The sequence below is a fragment of the Euwallacea similis genome, chromosome 1, assembly GCF_039881205.1.
Source record: "Euwallacea similis isolate ESF13 chromosome 1, ESF131.1, whole genome shotgun sequence".
Lineage (NCBI taxonomy): Eukaryota > Metazoa > Arthropoda > Insecta > Coleoptera > Curculionidae > Euwallacea > Euwallacea similis.
Genome location: NC_089609.1, coordinates 9984936 through 10001507, shown reverse-complemented (window position 1 = coordinate 10001507; position 16572 = coordinate 9984936). Strand labels below are relative to the sequence as shown.

The 16572-nt window shown below is 32.9% G+C and overlaps 1 protein-coding gene across 2 annotated transcripts in view; it reads left to right on the top strand.

Annotated features, from left to right (window-relative positions):
- Positions 1 to 5635: 5635 nt before the first annotated feature.
- Sb (Stubble) overlaps positions 5636 to 16572 on the top strand; it is a 40956-nt gene continuing 30019 nt past the window's right edge. The window contains exons 1-2 of one of the 2 annotated variants that reach the window (XM_066391024.1): positions 5636 to 6051; positions 9029 to 9168. In XM_066391024.1, coding sequence (XP_066247121.1) covers positions 9132 to 9168 — 37 coding nt within the window. In that variant the 5' untranslated portion in view covers positions 5636 to 6051; positions 9029 to 9131. Of the gene's footprint in view, positions 6090 to 9028; positions 9169 to 16572 lie in introns of both variants that reach the window. The other variant, XM_066391035.1, reaches the window with a different exon arrangement.

Here is a 16572-nt window from a genome sequence, read left to right as displayed (position 1 = left end):
ACATTAAGAATGATTCTCTCATACAACACGATGATTTTCATTATTCCAATAACGATAATTTTGTTCATTAACACTTCCATTTAAGTAAAATATGCATTCGTCAGTGAAAGAAATGTTTTTGAATATCAGGATGTCTTTGAACTTTCTCAATCATTTCTTCACAAAACTGAATTCGTCTGTTTGAGATCATCATTATCTAGTTCTTGAAGAATTTACATTTTTGAAGGAAAAAATTTGTTTGATTTTAAAATTTTCCGAACTAATTCATGAAATTTCCTGTTAGTCCCGAAACTTGGCGAAGTCACTTAGTTGGACTCATTGTGACTTGGCTAAAAATTTCAAATTCAGCCGCTTTATTCAAAATTCTGGGCTGCTTTGTCTTGATATTTTGTGCCGATTGACTGGTTTCAAATTTCTACACAAGAAATTGCACATAAACATCGCTGACATTGTTACCTGGGTACTTCCTAGAAACCGCCCGTGAGGCACTACTATTTTTGCTGGCGAAATAATAAATTATATTCAACTCCTTCAGCAGTTGTGTATACCATTTTTGCCAATTGTTTTCAATGCAACACTTGTATTACAACAACATTTGCCAATACCAATATCCAATCGAGCAATGAATAAGTTAAATTTTTGGTAAAAAAATACGCAACCATAAAAAATAAGAGAAAAAACAGAAAAACTTGTTTTAATAAAACATTTTGAACAGTGTTTATGAATATTTTTTAAATATGACATTTATATATGAAAAATGTATGTTATCAGAAATTGATGTTTTTAATTCAAACTAGTTTTTTTAAATGCAGTTTACAAAGACCTTTAAAATAAGATATCACATAATGGGTGTTGCAATTTAAAATTTTAGAGTTAGGGTGACTTTGGAAAAAATTCAATCTTTAGAGTCATAAGTAATCTAAAGTTTTGAAATTGACACACTGTATGGTTCTTTAAAAGCGCTATGCAAGAGTTAGGTACTTCATCTTTGTTTTGTTGCCCCATAGCGATATTCGATATATCCAGAGATTTTTACTTGCCATCTGGATGTATATTCAGATAGGGAATTATGTGGTACTATACAGAGCGACCACGAAAAACATTTACATTTTTAAAAAAGCAGAACAAAGTTAATTTTAGGAAAAAAAATTTTAACTTATTTAACATGTTTAGGGGGATACGCCATTCGCTTCACCTATAAGCCCATTTTTACTTAAATTGAACTGTTAATCAACAAAATTGCATGTATTGGGCAAGGAAAAAACCGAAATAGCTCTCGAAGAGACCTCTTCATTCACTTGGTGTAACCGTGTGGAATGTGATATCGAAAGAGTATGTTTGTTATTGTTCCCTTTTTTTTTGAAGAGGGTGGAGTGGCGGTTTGGTATTATACCTTGAATTGGTATGTGAACATGATCAAGGTTTTCTTCCTGCCACAACTGCATGGGCTAAATTTGTAAGAGGATATATGGTTTCAACAATACGGGGCTGCTGCTCAGGCAGCAAGGATTTCGATAAATCTGATGTGAAATTTGTCACGTGATTTCAAGATATGGAGATATATCCTGGCCTCCGCGGTCTCCTGACCTAAACGTGTGTGATTTTTTATGGGGATATTTGAAACAGAAAATTTATCAACATAAACCCCGTACTTTGAATGATTTTAAGATGGCGATTCATAGAAAATCACCGAGGAGATACTGCAACAAATGTGGACGAGTTTCCTGGGCAGAATTGAAAATTGCATCAGGGAAGATGGACGTCATCTTTCTGACCTAATTTTTTCCACATGAAATGAATGGCCTATCCCCACAAACATGTTAGATAAGTTTTTTTTTTTTTTTCAAAATATAAATGTTTCTTGTGGTTATCCTGTACTTGAACCCTTTTAGCAAGATGAATACCATGCACTACAGTGCTTTTACCAAGTGAACAAAGACAGATTTTTCATTGGCGTATAAATTTCCGTGGGAATCAATCTGAGCCCTTTGTTGATTTCCAAAGGAAAATTAAGCAAGGTATGTGTAAACATGGGAGAAGTGCCCCCTCAGTACTTCACCAGAACTGCTAGAGCAGCTCATGAAGGAGCTTAATCATCTTGATTCAAAAGCCTTTATATGCCACAACAGGTTAAGTCTTAATCTTTAACTATTATTTATGGGTAAAAATTGCATGTTCATATGTCCCCACAAATCTCTAAAATCCTGCTTAAAGTAATTACAATAAGCTTCTCCTTAAGGGTATGGCCATACTTTCCTTATTTTTCATACACTTATTCCAAGTTGCAGTGATCTCAGTTATATCCTTCTCAATTTGGAGCAATCAATCGATCAAAACCATCAATAAACTGATAAAAGGAACCTACAAAATTTACGTTTCAAGAAAAACAGATCAAGGCATAGAAACGAATTTGAACAATTCCCTGAAGAAGAATTGGAGAAGCTTATTGAAGGAAGATGAGGTAGTGCCAATTTGACCAGTGACGTACGAAATGCTCCAGTAAGTAAAACTAGCCACATTTTTTCAACTAACAATGGCATATACAAGACACGTAAGACCTTGCTCACCTTTTAAGAGCAGCATTAAGGAAACAATTAACAGATTTGGGAAAAATTGGCTATCTAGGAGTCATTCATGTCGGTCTTTCAAGGGTAAAATCAAAGATGAAGTTTTGAATTTTAGGAAATTGATTTTAAGGGATTTCGCTATTATTTATGAGGTTGGGGGAGGGATTGAGTTAGAGATTCTTGGTATTTGTAGTTGAGGTTGCTGAGGTTAAGGATGACCATAATGAAATGATAAAATGCGAGATACCATTTACACCATCGATTTTTACAAGCATCTACATCTCGAAATTACGAAATTACAAAGAAAAAATTAAACTTTTCTTGACTACACCTGTGGGATTATAAACAGAATTTTCTCTAAGATGTAGATGCAAAACTTCCATTAAAATAATATATTAGTATAAAATCTTTAAATTAGTAGAACCATTGGAAAACAGAGGTGTAGCTACTAAAATTATATAAATTTCAGTATCTTTTTGCTTTTAGTTAAAAAATAAATATTTACAATGACTTTTAATGGATTTTCTTCTTCCATACTAATCAGCACCTTATTTAAAATGTAAATTTATTAATATTTTACAATGTAGATAATGAATCTGTCAGCAGAAACATTTGATCCTAATTTAATAAGAAGTATATATTGTAGGAAGCCGAGCCAAATGAAGCACTAACAATGATTGACGTTTTCAATTAAGCGTATGTTTATAAATCTCTTCCATAATATATAAGATCGAATTTTCTATGTGGGCATATTGGGAGGATGCTGTTCATAATTAAAGAATATTCAATCGCCGGAGAAAGCGAATTTTTCGATACACATTCTTTCCCATAAGATGCAAATTTGGTAACAAAAAAAAAACATTTTAAACATTAAAGCTATGATAAAGAAGGATATTTGTTTCGATTATATGGTTCAGATTTGTAAGAGCTGCCTCATCCAGACTTATCTAAACTACCTTATCCATAAACCAGTCTCTTGCAACTACCGGCAGGAGCTCTTATTTCCACTGAATTCTATGTTTGTCAGATAACCATTAAATATAAGCAACGCTGCTTATCAATTTTCGAAACGGAGTTTATATCTCAAACCAATGAGAACAAGAAAACAAATGAAGGCTGCTTGGTTACCAAGTTTAGCGGGGCTTACTTAGAGACTTTAGTTAGATGGGGCTGGTCTGGAGTCCCATTGATTTAATGTCTCTAGTATTTGAAATAGATATGTATATCTTCGCGAAATTGGAAAGAAACTTACGTGAGAGCGACTTTTTTTCAAGATTTTTGATGTGGGAAATCTTCTCTTTGGGTACAAGTTCTGATACTGTTTTCAAGTATTTTTAGCATTACGAAAACTTCACAAATACACAACTAACATATCAATTTTTTCGTCGTTACTGAATGGTATTACTGAAAATTAATTTTCTATAAGTTTAGCTTGTAAAATAGATTATAACAGAGGAAAATAAGTATAAAAACAACTTTATTTGACAAATTGAAAAATAAATATTAAACTTGTTAGAAAATCGTTTCCGGAGCGACTTAGAATGCAATGTAGTTTAAAAAGATAAATAAAAAATAGTCTGATGATAAATTATTCGAGTTAAAACATTAATAAATGTAAATAAATTATATACAGGACTATCAGAAATAAAAAGCACTTTCAAAATATGAAATAAAAATTCTAGGTCCGTATTTAAAATAATGAAGTTGATAACGATTACTTAATTATTAAAAGCTGTATAATGACATTCTATATTTCGTTTTGTACAGAGTAAAAGGTTTTAAACTTCTTTTACTTAACTTAATTTAACTATATTTAAACTTTTTTTGTCACAAAAAGTTTACGAAATACGAGGGATTAAAGTTTTGGGCCATTTTCATATTTTCCCAAATGTCTTAGAAACCACTGAAAATGTAGCAGTCTTGTAACGGTTTCTTTAATGAGACCCAATAGAGACAACTTTTATCTAATTTAACCCAAGTTGTAACTCTCACCATTTCGAAGATAGCAATGGTAGATATACCTGAAAAAAAAACACCCTGTATAACAAATGCAGACCTTGAAAAACCTAGTTGAGACGTTTTGCTGCCAAAATTTGGTGTTAACGTACATTTTTCTGGATTTTTTCTAATATACTAGTTGGATAGATTTCCTCTTAACTCTTATTGGAGCACAATGCTTTTATTGGGAATTTGTCTAAATTAGAAATTGATATATACCCATTGAACTCTTTCCATTTTTTCTTTTTATAGAATGAGGCTCGCACTGCCTCGTTTTCTTTTTAGTCAAATACAACAAATGCAGACCCAGAAAATCGAATGATGCATGTAATGAAATGCTCTCAAATCATTAGCGGGCATGGATTTTAAAATAATTCGAAACGAATTACATAAGACTGTGAACTTTTTAAATTAATTAAATTACGTGATTAGTGCGCCACTGCTTTTTAGAAGTAGTTCGTCTTTTCAAGAAGTCTTGGTAGAAATAATTTGTTCATTGGCGTCTCTACAAAAGAAGAAAATTTTTAACAATAATTGAAGCTTACAAGGAAGTCATGCTTTGCATTGCAGTTTATCCAGTACGCCCCTGTTTTTTATCAATGTCGTTTTTAAGGAATCTAGAAAGATTTAATTGATGTAGATCGACGTTAGACAAGACAATTAAACAAATTATTTGAACACCCTGTGGAATGAAGACAAGACATTTTTGTATAAGGTATGATTAACTCAATCGTTGTATGCATTTGTACCAATGTTTCTGAGACAACCTGGGTATATTTAGTCATTATTACAACATCTAGAGAAGGAAGTACTTAGGAGCTAGTTACTGCCAAAAATTGTTGATTCTGTCCCTAGTTATTTATCATCCAAGAAATCAACTGGACAACTCAGACGGATTGTTCACATCGTCTTCGGACGATTGAGCAATCCGCCTTCCACTGTTCCGCTATGACCGCTGAGTCATCGGCCTATCACCAAACCTCCCAAGTGTGACAAATCACGACTTTAGGGGGGAACCATTACATTTCCAGTGATAAGTACAACTCGACAGATAACCGAGAGCAGTCGCGGTAAGGTGATGGTCTAAGCGAGCAGTAAAAGTGAAACCCGGCGGTGCACCTGGTTCTTCAGTTGCGACACAGGTGTGATACCCAATCTTCGGCGAAGAACAGCCGGCAATTACGGCCCCCCAAGGGCAGATCCCCAACAAGGTGTGATATCGCACCCGACCGGGGGGGTGTCTGCGAGAGAGTGACCCAGTTGGGGCTCGAAGTGTGCCGTGTCGCGCCGACTCTTCAGTCGGAAGCCGCCTTTAGTAGCGCCCGGCGTTTCTTTCATTCTTCATCTTCATCTTCGCGGCGTGTTGAAGAATCGTGAGAGATCGGTGTCGGCGTGATTGAGGGGCACGCGCCATACCAGATCGTTACAGTGTGATTTATTCTGTTGGGTTATCGGGAAGATCTGGAGGAGTTTGGATTTTAATGAGGTAGGAACACACTCTGGTGAAAGAGCAAGAAAATCGAGGTATTGGGCAAATATTGAGAATTATATACGTAAAATTGTTGCAACTTCTAGATTTAAGGGTGATTCGAAAAAATCAGGGGCAGACCTACACGGAGTGGGAAACCGTCAAAATTTCAAACATTTTCGGAAACTCTGAGGAGTCAAATACGCCAATGATTTGTGTGGCAATCGAAGTACCACTAATACATTGAGCACTTCTTTTTCATTTAGAGAAAATGTATGTAAAGGCAGTGAAAACATAGGTATACTGAATACAATTTTCAAGTAAGAAAAATTATCAACAAGAAAATTAAGTGAAGATGAGGTCTGGGAAATATCTACTGATCATAATGTTACAGGTTTTCATCTTTGTTGACCTGTTTAACCTAATGAACTTCAAAACCTTGATCATTCTTAACAAAGATATATCCATTAGGCTGGGAAAACTCTAATCTCAATTGTTAATTCGGATATGTGATTTTAGATATATCAGGTAGACTACAATTTAGTTGTTTATTAATGAAAAATCCAGATTTTCTATGAATTGTACTTTTTCATTTAAAAAATACTCCAAGAATGCAGGGATAGGAATCATTCGCTCTGGAATAAGATAGAACGACAATTGTATGATTGGTAAATTGTCGCAAAAATATTTTTATTAAGACGGCAAGCCATATTGAATTTGTCCGGATATTTTTGAATTTGAGTATAATGGCACAAATAATAATAATAACAGAATAGATGACATATGCCACGTAAAACCAATGACAGTTGATAGTTTTGACATATGAACCAAATCAGGCCGGTAATTTACGGGGCATTACTGGACATACCGGGAAAATAAGCAATTTCAGATAAATGTGTGTAATGAGGCTTCAAACTGTGAGTAATAATATTACATAACACTGGTCAGCTGAGACAGGCTAATAGATTAGCATATAACCATGACCACCACGCCACGTTGTGTGTATTATATGTATGTGTTGTTTAAATTCATTAAATTGACATAAAAAATAATCAGAGTGTTGAACAGAGGTTTACTGGACTCCTCTGTATATTTTTAACGTTGAAAATACATTTCTTAGAGTTCATAATTGATTATTGAATTTCGGAAATATTCAGTACTTGGTAAAGGCACAGAGTAATGTGCTTATTGATACGTCAACAGATGATTAATTAACCATCCTATATGTTCATGAATGTGAAAGAAAAGTCACTTTTGAAATTCAAATGTTATTAATTTTAGAAATCTTCGCTCACTGGTATATCGTATAAAACAATATTCTGCAAAAATTCCCTCACTTAGCGTCAACTGTTCAATTTAACTGACAGAATAATTATTCCAATGATTCCGTTTTGGCAATAAAATTGGCTAACTGAATATCGACGATTTTTTATTTTTTCATGTAATAATTTCTTGTCCATACCGGATGATGTAAGCTAGACCTTAAGGACCAACTTATTAATGTGATTTCAACATAACTGCAAGAATGAAAATAGAAGCAGAATTCTCAAAAATTCTCAAAAAGTATTTGTCAATCTAAATTTCTATTGAAACTAGTTTGCAAATACAGCTGACAACACATTAATAATGTGGTCTTAAAAAATTCTTCAATTTCAATTTTCATCAGGCATGTATCAAATATACCATAAAATTAAAAAAAAAAAACAGAAATTGGTTAAATTTTTATATTCTTCCTATTTATTTATGGTTTTTTTTATCCCCTAATGGGATGCCCTTGATTCCATATTCCAGTATCAAAATAAAATTCACGTTTTGATATTTTTAATAAGTTATCAACTCAAAGCTGAGGTCATGAGTGAAACATATCTAAATTACATTTTTTTAAGTTTTTATACCCTGGAAGGACGCCACTGGTTTTTAAAATTGAGTTTGTGACTTCATAGAATTGAGTAATTTTTAATGGTCAGTTATGGCGTTCCACGAACTGAAGAATTTTCTTCCTATATATTTTCAAACAAGATGAACATTTTCATTACTGCAAGCTTTCGAATCCTGGCGGACGCCCCTGCTTTTCCACTTTAAAACAACATTCAGTTTGCGACTTTATAAAGAATTATCTGCCTTGATGCTCAAATTCAACATCTTCGGTGGAGTTTCACAAACTAAAGGATTCTTCAGAATACTCTGAAACAAGATAGAAATTCACATTGCTTCAAGGTTTGGATGCCTGGGTTGATGTCCCTAATTTTCCATTACCTAAACAAATTCAGTTTTTCACGTCAAAATCGAGATAATCAGTGGTATTGCACAAACTCAACAAATTGTTTTATTATCTCAGAACAATCTAGTTAGTTTTTCTAAGGGTTTTTTAACAGCGATTTTAAAATCTTCTGATAAATTTAACCAATAGAGTAAACCCTAGTTTGGCAATCATATTGGGCAATGGAATCCCACAATTGGATCAAAACTTGGTAGCTCTAAAGATATCTGTACTTCCTCAACAGCTTTATACCTCTAATTTCAGACGTTTCATTGGTTTCTATAGGCCAAATAAAAGAATGAAAGCTAGCGAGGATCCCAATTATTGGGGTTGATTTCCTTAGAAATCTTTGATTGTCGTATGATCCTCTGACGGTCCTTTGTACTTTCTACCTCTCACTAATCATGTTCAAATAACAATTATTATATGCATATTATTAGTAGGCAATTCAGATATGCTTCTCATAAGAAGTCCAAGGGCCCTGGGTTTTCTTCGATTTACAACAAGCTTTCGATAAACCGCTTTCACCCACTTTTAATTGAAAAGCTCTCGAGGTTTCAACCGATGATGATTTATATACGAGATACCTGTTTGGGTGATCTACATTCGATTGCTCTTCATCTTTTGAGGCTCGTTAACCGCGTCCTTGTTTATCAACCAGAAAATTCATTTTTGCATCCTCTTTTCTCTTATCAAGCGACACAATGCCAAATCAATCATTCTCTCTCTTTTCAGGTCACACTAACAAAGGACTATATAAAATGAGGTGGCGATTATTGCGACCAGTTTAAGGCTGTAAATTATGTAAATTCACTTTCGGTATTTACCTATGTAACCGATGCATGGAAACTCGAAACTAGGCTGGTCATTAATGGGTAAGTTACAAGATTACAGCGGCGACATTGTTGTTGAGTATGGAATTTCTAATAATAATGATATTTTTTCGCTGCATGTAAATGAAAGTTGCTTCAAAAACACTCAAATTTATTGCTGTAATTGCCTCTTCTTGATAGTTATTAAATTTCAAATTCTACTTTCATTTTTCTTTAATCAAAGTTTAGGATCCGCTTAATTGATTGATTAATTAAGCGCCAGCTACAATACCGCTCAATCAATCGTAATAATCATAGAAACCTCGTTTTCCTAATCATAATTGATCAGATATACAGTTGAAATCATCTCGGCATCAGATAAATGCATTATTTACAATAGTACGCTCTACAAGCTAAGTAATTCGGGTGCTAATTGGGTCGAGGAATCCATGTGAGCTTACATGTTGCAGACCGGGCTTAATCAATGTTAATTAGAAAGAAAGGCCGAACGGACCCAAATGTGCAATTACGTGGATTCGTGATAAAAGACAGTTTTATTTGATTGCAGATTTGGCACAGAATTTTTTTCTATTCGAGAGCTTCGAGTGTGCGTCTGATCTAGATAGTGCAAAGCATGCTCAAGATATGTCAAAAGTAGCCAAATTTTGCGATTTTTATGTTAACCAGGAGATAGCAACTTGGCGCTTCGACTTTGTTTTTAAATGCTAAATCACTGGCGTAAACAACGTTGCCAACCTAACCAAAAAATTTGTGATCACATATTCGAACACATACAAAGTTGAAAGACCACTTTAACACAAACAATTTTGTTTAAACACCAGGTAAATGGCAACGTCGTTTCAGACATTTGTTGTTTCAGGTGGGGTAACATTTTTGACAAAAATGAGAGGCAGGCAAACGTTTTCGTTATATGTTCAGCAAAAATTGAAGTTTCAAGTTGATTTGAAGAAACTTTGAATCTGTTCCTCGTGATTTTTCTTTTATTTCAAATTTTCGTTTAAATTTGTGTTAAAAAAAATGTTCAGCAATTTTTTGCCCAAAATTGATATAATCAGCAACGGCTTATGAATTTTATAACTTTTGCATTTCCTTGAGAAAAGGTATTAGTTGTAACATTTCAGTCTCTGAAGTAACGTTAATGATTTTTCATTCGAAAAATTTTTCATATACGGGTGTCTGAAAATAATGTGGACATATTTAGTTAGATGATTATAAAGATTAAAATAATAAAAAAGTTCTTATAAATATAACCCAAAAATTACTTCTTAAAGGGGCTAGAACCCCTTAAAGGAGGAACTCTGAAGATGGTTTTTTCACCATATTTTTGAAAAGGTTTGCTATTAAATTAGGAAATTTGATGTATTTTAATAAATTGAAATGGGAAAACTTTTTTGTGTTAATAATTGCAGATTTTAGTCAGAGGCATCACATACAGGGAGTCTCCTACGCAAATGTTGCCTTATTTTTTTTATTTATCATATTTCTTAAGTTTTAAAATCAAATTAGTGAATCGCAAATATTTTTAAGAAAAAAGTGTACTCTTATTTCATTTACGTTAACATACGAATGTTAGGGTAAACCGTTTTTCAGAAAAATGAGTATAAACCCATGCACGATTAGATGGGCATCAAAAGCTATAAAAAAAAGAATTAGAGGATCCATTAAAATAAACGAGGCCATTTTTAACATTTGTTCTGAATAAGTAATAAATCTTTAATAACATTAGTCTTGTTATTGCTGCTAATAAAAATGTATTTCTATTACACGGATGCCTACTATGTTTATTAAGAGGCATTTCGATATCCATGTAATCGTGTATCGGTTCATAAAAACCAATTTGTCTTGAAAACGGTCTACCTTAAGGAAATGAAATGAGAGCACCGTTTTTATTTAAAAATATTTACGATTTAGTAATTCGATTTTAAAAATAAAAAAATATCACAAAAAAAAATTGGGGCAACATTTGCGTAGGAGATTCCCTATATGTGAAGCCTCTGACTAAAATCTGCAATTATTAACACAAAAAAGTTTTTTATTTCAACTTATTAAAGTAGATCGAATTTCCTAATTTAATCGCAAACCTTTTCAAAAATATGGCGAAAAAACCATCTTCAGAGTTTCTTCTTTAAGAGGTTATAGCCCCTTTAAGAAGCAATTTTTTGGTTATATTTATATGAACTTTTTTTATTATTTTAATCTATAGAATCAACCCTCAAAACATTTCAACATTATTTTCGGACACACTGTATAGAAAAAAATTAATTTTTGACTATGTAAAATGAAGAATAATTCTTCAAATCAAGATAAAATCGAAGCGATCAGTGATCGAAATCATCAAGAATTGTTTTAAAGTTCTTAATCAATATGAAAATATAATCCTTCAAAAAACAACATTAAATTGCATTACTTCATTTTTTAAATCTAAGGAGAGACGTCTTTGATCTCTTATTTTGTAATAAAATTCCAACTTTGACTTTTTGAGAGGTTTAGTTATTTTTCAACTCTAAATCGAGGTTGTCAGTGGCGTTTCTTGAACTCGAGAATTTTTGTAATACCTTGAATCAAGGTTAACATTTGCATTGCTATTCGAGTTCCACGCTTGAGAGACGCCCGAGTGTTGAAAACTTGATATTAAGTTAAGAATTTAATTATTGTTGTTAAGTTAAGAAATATTATAGCGTAGCTATTCGCTGGTGTCTCTATTAAATTAAAATCAGATTGACATTTCTTTTTTTTTAACTTCCGAGGAGCAGTCCCTAATTTTTCACACTAAAACCAAATTTGGTTTTTAACTTTTTGAATTTTAATTTTTTTTAAGGTGGCATTAAAAGTTCAAAGACACATCACAAATACAAAAATGTTATTAATAGCTTGAAAACGAGATAACCATTCGCATTTACAAGTAAGGAAGTGGATTTCCGAACGCATCTGGTCAAAACAATTGACTGTCGCCCTATACTGACAACAGAACAATAGTGAGAACTATGTTCCAAACTTAAAATCTGAAATGTCTTTTAGCTCTCGAATACTATTTTATGAAATTATAATTTTTATTTTTTAAAATTGCAGTCAAATAATTCTACGATTCTAATCCGTCTCATGACGATACCGTCAGTTGGAGGAACTCTTTGTTCCAAGTTGAACCTCCTTCACAGCTTGAATTTTTCAATGTTTTCCATAGTTTCACTACTTCGAATATCACATGTTATGTGCACCCAAAGGCTTATAAATTGAGTTATTGTCTTTAACCGCTGTAAAACATTGAAATTGAAAATCTCTTGAATGACTATACTCCGCACATACATCCGCAAGTCATTCAGTCCAGATGAAGATCAATGCGATTAAAACATAATCTCCATTGTTGTTCTCAAAGCAAATCGAGAGATCGTTTGTGTGGTGATTGCCCTATCGAGGTCTCAAATCTAATGAAATCGTATCGCAGATAACTAATAAACCATTGTAAAATCTCTTTTCTGTGCTGCACACTATTTATCAAGAGTTTAATAAACCTTCCATTATGCGAGGATGCAATTACGGGCCTTCCTACCTATATAATATTTTAGCGACAGATATGATCTATTTATTGTCCCTTCATGGGCTTGGGCCTGCGGTTTTGTTGCAGTCAAAATCATTAAGTTTCCTTGCAATGATTAAAGCAATAATTGCGGAAACCTAGATAAATTTCCTAGGAAATTAAATACGTGCATTTGAGGAAAAATAAATAGAACGTAATTACGAGTGAGAGAATGGTGTCAAGAGACTTTATGACCATCACGATTGCCGAATAACGTCAAGGCCTAAAAATGTAATTTTTTCAAACAATGAAGAATATGCTTGTGTTATGAAAAAGCCATGTTAAGGTTGGGTGAAGTAATGACGGAGTACGTAAGGCGCTGTTACACTTTTTCGAGTTAGAACAATACTCGTTATTACATGCTCCTGTCCATTACGGTTTCTATTCGTAATAGTTTTCGGATGCATACCTACGAATTATGTCACACATTCCGATTATTTTACCCTTCAATAGGCTAAGACATGTCTAACCTATCGAAGCTCTACTCCAGTTAACCTAAGGAATTCGCCTAAAACATCCATAGGAGATTTAAAAACATAAAAGGCAATTACGTCTCATAATTTCCTAACAAGTGCCTTAATTGGTATTCTAGCATTATCGTAGAATGATAGTGGATGTTCGAGCTAGTAATAAACACGCATGTATGGCCGACTCGTTCCACTTGACCGTGAAAAGAAAGTAGAATTCTCCCAGGTTTTTTTATTACTCATAATTATATTTTATAGCTCTTAACTACAAATGCGATTGTTTGTAATCCCATCCGTTACATATTGAAAAACCAAGATTCGACCACGAGAAAGCACTTTGAAATTGGTAGATTCGCATCAGTCACCCAATAAGGCATCGGCACTCGCTGAAGGCGTTAATTAATATTTACATATCCGAAAGTATAACATTTCCAGATGGACGGTCATAATCACGCATTTGCGACCATGGAAGATAAAATGAGGATGCGCTCAGTATCAAAAAGGACGTTTAATACAAAGAACTGGTCGTGTAAATCTTCTTTTTCCGGTGAATGTCACAATAAATTGTTGCCGCTAATTAGATTTGTAATTAGACATAGTAATGTGACTTTTTGGCATGTCCTGGTTTTATTGCATAATATAATTTTGATAAATTACCCCATAAGTATGTTAATTTTCTTTATTTGATGACTTTATTAGCAGCAACTTCAATGTGTCATGATTTCCACGAGCGTGAATGTTAACGATTAATGAATAATGGAGGATAGAAGATTTTGGGTTTTATATCTGAGTTAGAATTATTTTACTAGCCCATCTTTAATTAAACTTTTGATTTTTCATAAATCGTCAAAGTTGCTTTGAAAGCCTATTGCGATTTGAAAGCTGCTGCACCTCTAAAAAAATTAATAACTGTCCTTGTGGAATACTAGAAATTGCACATCTAAAGTGAAGAACTCATAAAATCTCTATTGAAATGAAATCAAACTTCTACAAAACGCAGAATCGCACCTTAAGAAATCTCCAAATATCTAGGTAAACGCTAGATTAAAAATTTCATCAGTATTTGGTTTCAAGAAACGTAAAAATTAAACAAAAACCTCCTAACCCATTTCTTTGAAGTCCCAAAAACTTTCAGGCATATTACACAATTTTTTCAAAAAGAAAAAAAATTTTAAGGCCCCACAAATAGGTTTAAGTGTGGCTGAGGATATAATTAATATAAAAATTCGTCAATATATCAACAAATCCAAAACTGAATAATATGTTAAATGCAGAAATCACAGTCGTTTCTTCAGGGGTTGAAAAGTCGTAACAAAGCAGTTTAACCTTGTTTTAGGGTATTAAGAAAATTCTTGAGTTCATAAGAAGCCACTAACAACCTCACTTGAGAGTTGAAGACCAACTAAAACTTCAAAAAGTAAAAAATTTATACTTATTTTAAAATAACAAATCAGGGACGTTTCCGTTAAATTTAAAAATTGAAACAATGTAGTTTACCTTTCATTCTGTGTATTTTAAAAATGTCTCGAGACCGTGGCACGCTACTGATAATCCCAGTTTTGAATTGTAAAACTGCCCAATACATCGACCAATTGAATTCTGAATTTTGTTTTAAAAATTCTAATTTAGAGACGTTAAAATATTAAAGACAATTTTGAGTACATGAAATGCTACTAGTGACCTTAATTTTGTTTTTGAAAAAGTATTCAAAATGTCAAATATCCGACTTTAGTGTGTTAAGTAAAAGGCTAGAAGCGTTTTTCCAGGAAAATTTGAAGCAATGCTAATATTAAATAAAACTGGATGAAGGGTTTAATTACATAAAAGATATATTTGTAGCGATAAATCGTTTAGGTATAAAATTTTTAGCGTTTACGCGAATTTTTGGCACGCCACTGATATACAAGATGTCTCTAAACATAGAGCCATAAATTCAATTACCTATTATAGGTCCCAAAATATGACGAAAACTTCATATAAACATATATAGAAAGGCGCTTCGTTTTTGATATACAGGGTGTGAAAGGTTTTGATGTTTATATAATAAAGCATAGTATTCTTCGATTTTTTAAGTCTTTATTTTCTCGAAAACTGTTGAAGATTTCGACTTTCAACAATATTACCTTTTTTATATAAAAATCTTAATTATTTTTACAAAGTCGTCAATAAAATTAAGTAAAATAAAGTTTTAGTACTTTTTAAGCAATACCCAACCCGTGGAATAATGTGGCAATTTCTTGAAAGGGACTCAAAAAGAACACAAAAAGTTATAATAAAGTAGAAATTTCATTAACTTGTAATATTTCGAAACATTTCAAAAATATTAATAAAAAACCATACTCAAGAACCAACCTTTCACCCTGTATATCGAAAACGAAGGGCCTTTTGATATATGTTTATATGCAGTTTTGAGCACATTTTTGGACCTAGAATACATGGTTGAATTTATGGCACTATATTCAGAGACACTTTGTATATCTGATTTTAAGTTGAAGGAAAAATGGATTTAAGTGTGCTAAGAAACCTAAATGTATAAAAAAAACGACTAATGAAAAATGCTTCCAAACACCTTTAGAAGTAGCAAAACTTGCCAGTGTTGCTGTGAAACCCAAACTTTTGAAACTTCAATTTTTTAAAGATATGGCAATCTTAACTCCCAATTACAAGTAATACATACACCAATTTTTTCACATTTCAGTTTAGAGACGGTTTACATTGTTTTAAATTTTTTTATTAATTTAACAGTGCTCTAATGGTAATTTTTGAAAATATGTACTATAAAATGTGTGCTGGAAAAATTTTCAAAACCGGAACAGTTACGATGTTTTAGATACGTCGAGATCTCCGGGAGCGAGGAATAGGTGCAGGGATCATCCATAATTGCTTGAGAATAAGCGTTGCTGTTCCTATTTCTCAATAGATAATGAAAGTTTCAGCCATATTACATCTTCTTCAGACACCACAACCCTCACATTCGGATGTTTTTATCAATATTTTTATGCCCGCATCTAAGTTGGCAATGAGACATCACTTCTAGCAGAAATTCTGCGAAGAAATGAAATAGATTTCAAAGGATTTCACAAGATGATCATCCAAATCAAAGGTATTTCGTGGCTATTTATTTTTCTCTTGTGTTGTCCGATAGCCATTCATTCCTCCGACAAAGACGTACTTTGTCTTCAGCATGGTTACCTTTAGGAAGAGAAACGGCGCATTTTGTGTGCTCTGAACAGTTCCGCGTTCTATCTTGTAGAAAAAAATCTTGTTGCGCCTATAAATATTCTAGAATGGCTTTTTTTCTGCAAATGCTAAAATCTGCGCAGAAGCGCGATTTATGGTAAGTGCATCAGTGGAAAGCATTTCCTTGCAGTTTTCTCTTGTAACATAATTCCATTATTTCCTTGA